Source organism: Amblyomma americanum, unplaced genomic scaffold (assembly GCF_052857255.1).
Source record: "Amblyomma americanum isolate KBUSLIRL-KWMA unplaced genomic scaffold, ASM5285725v1 scaffold_428, whole genome shotgun sequence".
NCBI lineage: Eukaryota > Metazoa > Arthropoda > Arachnida > Ixodida > Ixodidae > Amblyomma > Amblyomma americanum.
Window position 1 is genome coordinate 289,070 of NW_027526899.1, and position 8,140 is coordinate 297,209.

The following is an 8,140-nucleotide window of genomic DNA, read 5'->3' on the forward strand; positions in this document are numbered from 1 at the left end:
TACAAAGTCGAAGAAAAAGTATACCGCAGCACACATGATTGGAAGTGAAAGACGAATTTTGTTGATGTTGTTAGCCTATCAAAAGATGGCACATACCTACACTGGGCGATCAGCCAAGAATCCGGTGGCTATTCACCTGTACTCAGTTAAAAAAAAGAAAGCCGCGCGGGAACGCAATACTGGTGGATGTGCTGAATTTCAGGAACAAACGTATCGTGCAACAAGTAACAAAAATATTCGTGAATCAGATTTTACATTGCATAATGAACCATGACTGCACCAAAGCAATGAGATATAAGTGAAGCATTTCGTTGCTTTCGTGACAGAAATGAGTTATGAGGTTTGTTGAATCAAAAAAAGTGATTTTTGATGGCAGCCAGCATGAGCCATTTAAAGTTATAGCTCAACATTAGTCACATCTGATATAGATGACACGCATGCTTTGAAAACAAGATAATGTTTTTCTTTTTTTTTATGAGAAATGCACAGGCAGTTTCAAGGCTTGCTTCACAATTTCATTTCTGGCGTATACACAAAGGCATGTCTATAAATTATTCGTGCGTTACACCAGAACCAACACTACTTAAGTTGGTAAATCATGTTCATTACCTGGGTGTCATTAATAGCAAACATATACTAATGCTGCTAATCCTATAGAAGAACAAACAGCGGTTTTATGAAGACGTTAAATAATACGTGATACTGCATGTGTCCATCAGGCAATGAACTGTGCGGCAGTTTCAGTTTCTCTTCTCTTATTTTCAGTTTCGGTTGTCTTACTTTCAGTTTCGCTTCTTCAGAGTTTCAGTCACATGCATGTCTCTTGACACCACGTATACGTGACGCAAGAAAAGTAGAGGGGGGGGGGGGGGGTTCGGCGGAAACTTGGCGTCATCATGACATCGCTCGCTCCGGTGTGTCGTTCGATCTTGCATCTACAATACAACAACGTGTCGACGAGGTAAACCTATGAGTTGCACGGGATCTTACGCCCCCTCGTACATTCCTAGAAACACCGGGCCAGTCACCAGTACCATGGAACCAGTGGAAGGCACTGTTTTCTACCTACTTTCAGGAGACGTCTGGCCTGAGTTTGCTGCAACCCGGCGCAAAGCCATGCCTTTGCAGTCGCGCGGCGTCGAAGGTCAGCGTCGTTCCGCAATTAACGCCTCCTGCCACGAGCGCAAAATGAAGGAGCAGGGACCTAAATTAATGGCGATTTCCACTGGTCGTGCTGGAGCAGCTTTTCTTGCTCCGCGACGACGAATTCGAGTTCAACTGGTCGACCTGGACCGACCGCGCGAATTCCGCTGGTCGATTGGAGCAACTCCGTTCCAACGGAGCTCACAAGGTTGATACGCCGACCAGTGGCGGATCTGCTCCGAGGCGGTTTGGGGCGCTCTTTTGCGATTCGAGCGCCTCACTTCAGATCCAGCAGTGGAATTCGCCATAAGTGAAGTTACGAAAGGCAAAGATACGTTTCAAACCGCGCTCAGCACTTGCAACCGTCTGTCCTCAGCCACGACGGAACGCTACCGCGGTTCAAGATATGTTTACAGAACCCTGGCGAGCCTGTCAGCTGCAGGTTTACATTGCTCAGTTACGCGAACCTGCGTAGAACTGCGACTTCGACAATTCCGTGAACACTGTTGTTCGTGATCAGCTCGTTTCTGGCGTTGCGTCGGACAACTTCATAGGATGGAATTGTTGCTCGAAGGTGCAGGGCGAACCGGGAAAAGGCGATTAATCGCTTGTACGAAGAGGCACTTTTTTTTAAAATTCAGTGGTCACTTTGGCGATGTAAAGTGCGCGAGGCGAAAGCCTTCCTGCGCCCACTGTGGCTGCTTCTTTTAATTTTTATTTAATTATTTTTAATTTTTCGCTTCTGAAACTGCATTGTCACATAAGTTAATTTTTCCTTTTTATTTTTGTTTCTTTAAAATTGTTATTTATTTTTATTTTTAACGTTTCGTGTTGAGCTATTAATTTACTTCACAAATTAATGTGTAATTACAAACTAATGCGCAATTTCTAATCACCAATTACTTCTTAATTGCTAAGACTATATGGGTTATATCAATTATTATACCATTGATGACGTCATAGTGTGACAGATTTCGCGGACGGATGGATAACGAGAGCCATTAAAGGCTTTCGCTTTAAATGTTTGCATGAAGTCGCCTATAGGCAGCTATTGGCTCTAGATTGCAGTTATTCGTTTCGGGCCCCTGATTATACACCTATATTCGCTGTTCATTTTCTAGGGGTTCAGTTGGCCCTATAGATAAGGTCTCTTGCATCGTTACTGATGTCATTATACTTGCTGACAGCCTTTCTGTCCTGACTCACTCGAAGGCTCGAAGGACGCTCTTCTGGGCCATTCTCTAAGATTTTTCATTCCACTACATGTTAAAGAAATGCGCTTTCACTGGATACCTGGACACTGCGGCATTGATGCTAACAAGACGGCCGATTTTTTAAACAAAATCTGCGCTTTGTGGGCCTGTGGTACCATTTACTCTAAACACTGTGCATTGACAACAGCTTGCTTCCAATGGTTCCTGCATCTGCATTTTTTCAGTCATGAGCCTCTTCGTGCTGCAGCGGATTTTCAACATTCCCTTGGAGTGTGCGCTTAAGTAGTTCATGGCAATTCGAGGTGTCTATGAAGTGGGATTCCAAATGTCCCCACTTTATAGACAATGATTCCAAATATGAAGTGGGATTCCAAATGGTCCCACTTGTTTTCAAGTGGTGCCACCTCAAAACAAGTGGTTTTAACAAGTGGTCCCAATTGTGGTCTCACTATGCAGGTGTTGTTGAGCCTCTGCGCAGGCTCTTGTGACACTACGTTGCTTTCGCTTGGGACTCTGAGGCAGTTCAAAGCTTTCATGAAGTGAAGTAACTACTTTCAACTTGTGACGTAATGCACTTGTTTGATCCGGCTCTACCAGTGGTCGTGATCACAGATGCTTAATTCAGAGCATGTACTTTCTTTTAACTTCAGATACTACAAAACGTTTGCAAAAACTGCTGGGTCAATAGCCGAAGCTAGTATAGGCCCAATGTACACATTTGTTATTACAGCAACAGAAGATGCCAACATGAAACTTGGTTATAAATGATCAGTGAACAAAGTATTAGCAAGCAACACTCAACAGCACAGGGCCTAAGACTGACCCCTGGAGGCACTCCAGCACACACAGGCTGTCGAGATGATTTTAAGTGTTTTATGTGGAAAAATTGTTTTCTGTTAGTAATGTAGCTTGTAAAGAAATCAAGAGTGGAATCCCTAAAACCATAGTGCTCTAGCTTGTGAATTAAAATGTTATGATTAACAGTATCAAATGCTTTCTTTAAGTCTAGGAACAAGGCTGCAGATATTTCATTAGCTTGTGAATTAAAATGTTATGATTAACAGTATCAAATGCTTTCTTTAAGTCTAGGAACAAGGCTGCAGACATTTCATAATTATGCAAAGATGAACATAACTCTTGAGACAATGCCATTACTGCTGTAGATGTAGACCTGTTATTTCTGAAGCCTTGTTGACAGTGAGATATGATTCTAGTTCTCTCCAAGTAGTAATTTAGTTGCTTTCCGACAAGTTTTTCGAACACAGTGTTAATGATACTCAAAACCGAGATTGGACGGTAACTGCCTGAATCATTACTATCCTTGTTTGTGAACTGGTATAGCTGCAGCGATCCTCAAAATATTTGCATAAATACCTTCGTAAACTGCATGATCCATTATTATTGATAGGAGTGGAGCAAGTTGGTGGATGTTCTCTTTAATGCTCTCAAAGTAATCCCGTCATGTCTGGTTGCCTTGTTTGCAACGAGTTTTCTTGATTGCTGTGATGTCACAATCGGCAACAGCTTGCGGTAAGAAGGTGTCATGAACACAAGGGTCATTAACAGAGCATGGTAGATTAGGGATATGAGCTACAAACTCAGGGCCAATGTTTGTGAAGGAATTATCAAACCTATCAACTGTGTTTTCATCAATGTGTTCAGGAACTACGCGCTGTTTTAACTGTCTACCGATTACGCTATTTCCCACATCCCACATTTTTCAGGAGTTTCCTTCTGCTTTCTGTATTAGCATACAGTTGTATTCTTTCTTTCTCATCTGTATTAATGCCACTCCATAGTTTCTGGAGGATCTGAACTTGTTTGAATAACAAATGTTTTCTTTTTGACGTTTCCACTTACGATACCATTGATCCTTCTCTTGTATAGCCTCAAGTATGTTCTGATTCATCCACAGGCACAAAGAATTGTTCGTACCTACGGGTAGTGCATAATGTGCATTTCGATATGGCAGACTCAAGAGCCTCAGCAAAATTTTCGAATTCAGTGTGAGCATTTGTATGATATATGTTGTTGAAATCTAAATTGTATATTTTCTCCTGCAAGAGTTGATAATTAATTCACGCAATTGGTGCAGAACTCATTCGAGCTGTTTTGTAGCAGAAATGTAATGGAGGCCTGCATACTGCTGCATATTTGCATCTCAACTCTCCCACGCTAAACACTCTGTGTATGGGCATATGAATATTGGCATGGGCGTGTGTATGGGCATATGAATATCAGCATTACTTTTCATGGGGGAGGAAGTTCGAATTGAAGCAGGTCATCAAGCACAGTTTACCCTATACTCATCACATGGAACCAGTCGTTGATCGACACGTAATATAAGATTGTCTGCATGACTAGATTATTCACTGATGATGCTTTGATTTACCTCAGTGTGATTGCTCATATGGACTGCTAATATTAAAGGTCACATCTCGATGAAACAATTTCTTGCTCCTTAATGTCTCTAATGCTGAATTCATCATTCACAGAGTACCCGAATATCCTCCAGATAGTTTCCAGATAACAGCTATTAGCGTGCTTATCACAAGATATAAATATCTTGGTGTTCATCTTAAGTCATACCTGTCATGGAATCAAAAGAATAACTGTGTGTTCTGCTAACACCTTCCTGGGCTTTATTGAACATCTAGAATAAGCTCCTGTAAATGAAAAATGACTTGCATACATTACACTAATCCTAGCCCAAACCTAGAACATGCATCACACATTTTGTATCGTGAACAATGTAACCTAATTAGTGACATTGTTACAAATTATTTAGCGGCCGTAGGCAAATGTCAAGTGATGACCCGTCTATACTAATGTTTGATGCATCATTTCAAAGAAGATGTAAGCAAAAATTTTGTGTCTATACCACTTTAAGCTCAACTGTATACGCATATCAGGAGATGATAATCCAAGCTATTGTTACCAATGTAGTCTATTGTAATGTAAACAGTAAATATTTGTGCAGTGCTAATGCAATAATTATTTAATAAAAAAAGGCTCTGATGACTTGGATGCATTCTTAAAGAGTTTGCCATGCAGCTGTTCTAATGACTGTCACTATGAATTCAGGCTAATCTATCTTACCTATTAACTCAGTGAAATGCTGTGTGGCCCTTTCTGCAGATTCTACAGTACTGCAACAGTATAGCATTTTGAGCAGTGTTATGAACAGTGTTATTGTGGTCCCTTTGTCTATTTTGTGCACTCACTTAACCATATCTCAATTCACACATCTGTTCAGTTGTCACACCTCAGTTTATCTACTTTAATTTATGTGGGTGCTTAAGAAAATATGTAAACAATCTACAATGTATAGATTGTTTTCATTGGAAAAATAATTTACGATTGCTTGTGGTGACAATGCATCTTTAAAAAGTGTTGCAGCTTTGTTTATTTCTGCACTGCACGCCAGACAATGCTGGTAATGAATTCAAATCTCTGGATGCATGTACCTGCAAAGAGATTGGACGACAACGTAGTTGCAGGAACAAAATAAATATAGGTTTATTTCTGTGCTATGACAGGCAGATTGCAATATACTAGAATCTGAAGGAAAGGTAAGGCATAGTATAAGTTGCGATCTTCCAAGTATTTCAATAACTGATGCTAATGACATCTTCAGTACAATCATGAAAGGCCATCAATGTTGTCTTCACGTCTCTTTGGTTGTTTGTCACCTGAAAGACAATCACAACAGCGCAAATTAGAACAGTCGTCGCTTTTAGCTCTGCACACACCGAACTCTTATTTGACAGCGCATAATAGTACCATGTGCCACTTAGCAGAGTTGTTCAGAAAATGTCTGCATCAAGTTGCACCCTAACAGCAACTTTGTGAATTGCCAGCAATGTGTAGCCATGGACCTGAGGAAAAAGGAAGCATGTACAGGTGGGGAATGTGTCAAGGCAGTGAAACCCCTGTTGGTCCGCGGGTGCACGCACCACTCTTACCGAGCACTCTGTACTTATAAGACACACCATGCCAGAAGGTTCCCTCATTTAATCAAACTTATTGTGCCTTTTGCAAGCTGCACACTTCAGGTGCTTGGTAAGAGCCTCCCTATCCGCCACCTGGGAGACGCGCTCTCTAGCAGTCAGGTTCTGCCGAGAGAAAAAAATGGTCTGGCTAAGCCAGATGCAGAGAAACCATTGTGCTGTAGGTTTCGCTTCAGTTGTTTAAGTGTGCAACACACTGAGCTGAAAGGAAAATATACTTACCTGCAGCATATATGGCCAGTATGGAGGTGCCTCTCGCGCTCTAACGCACACACCATCCTACTGGTACCACAAAGCTGCTGCTGAAAGGAAAATATACTTACCTGCAGCATATATGGCCAGTATGGAGGTGCCTCTCGCGCTCTAACGCACACACCATCCATCTGGTTCGAGACAGCTGCACACCTCATAGGCGAGGTCTATAAGTACACAGATGAACTTGTAGACGGGTTGTAAACCAGAAGAGAGGGCCATAGAGTCGATCTCATCTTTCATATGTAGTTGTGTCCTGGAGATGTTATTATAACAGTTGCCTCATCATTGCTGTTAAGGATTTGCTTTTTTATGTTCTCCTTCTGAAGCTCAGTTGGCTTTGAAAAACTTGTACCTGAGCTGGACAGCCTCTGCTTCTTAGTGGAATGAAACCTGACTTGGTGTTCGATTTTCTTGTTTGCAGGCTCCCTTGATGTGTGGGGCATTTCTTGCTTCTTAGTGCCTTCATAAATCTTCAGTACAGGGTCCAAAAGCTTGCTGGCCTTGTTGTGCACTTCTTGAGGAATTTCTTGCTCTGCGACATACTCTTTGAGCAATTCCATCTTGGCCAAGACCAAGTCAGATTTTGTCATGCTTGTAGAGGCTTCTGCTGTTTGAACACTTTCCAAAATGTGGAAAGCCTCGCTTGCCTTTGAATTGGATGACACTGCTTCAGTAGCTTTCAGGATCTTCTGATCTCTTCCTTCAGGTGCGCCAGCGATGACCACACAGTGAATGTGTTTGCAGATCGTCAAGCTCATTCGGTGCTCCTCACAATCACATGAATAGCTATGCACACACACCATGCACTCGCTGCACTTCAGAGGGCAGCAGGCACTACCTTTCTCTTTTGAAATCCTGTATGTGAGGCCTCTTGTGGACTGGGATTGCACAGTCCATGTTCCATCTTCATTCCTCTTGGCAGGCGTAGTAATTGCCACAGCAGATCTGTGGTTCTTCTCGATCCGGCTCATCTTGCTCGTTCTCTTTGCTTTCACAATGTGTTGTACCCTCTTCATCAAAGACTCGTATGTCATGTCCATCAGTGCAGTGATGAGCCTGTCAACACGATGATTCTTCTTACCTTCCAGGAAACTATGCTTTAAAGTCCTGTGCATCCTTTCAAGGTACATGTTTGTGTTGATGCCAAGTCCGGTTCGAAAACTGTAGGCCCACATCTCCAGGCGGTGAGCATAATTTCCTCTGAAGTACTGAATAAACTCCTGAAGCCTGGGATCTTTGTTGGCAAGAAATGACTCGAGAAGCTCAGCCACTTCGTCTTTTTTTGGGCACTCTAGCAGTGTACGAACAGCATGGTAAACATCTACTGCGAGTTCTTTTCCTTTTATCTTCTCAGAAATCCTTCGCTTCCAGTTTTTGTCCACATGCCATGTGCAGAGTAGTCGATGTTGAGGTGGGCCCATGACTGTTGACCAGGCCTTGAAGTATTCGGATGCATCATCTGTCATGAAAGTTCTAGCTGACAGGGCTCCTGTGGAGGACTTCAGGGATTCAAAGAAT

The 8,140-nt window shown here is 42.3% G+C and overlaps 1 protein-coding gene across 1 annotated transcript; it reads right to left on the reverse strand.

Annotated features, from left to right (window-relative positions):
• Positions 1–5,851: 5,851 nt before the first annotated feature.
• Positions 5,852–7,738, reverse strand: LOC144112614 (uncharacterized). Its single transcript, XM_077645412.1, has 2 exons — positions 6,141–7,738; positions 5,852–6,049 (listed from the first exon to the last, which is right to left on the reverse strand). Exon 1 carries the CDS (start codon positions 7,735–7,737, stop codon positions 6,859–6,861), a length of 879 nt encoding a protein of 292 aa, XP_077501538.1. The 5' UTR covers position 7,738; the 3' UTR covers positions 5,852–6,049; positions 6,141–6,858.
• Between the last annotated feature and the right edge of the window lie 402 nt (positions 7,739–8,140).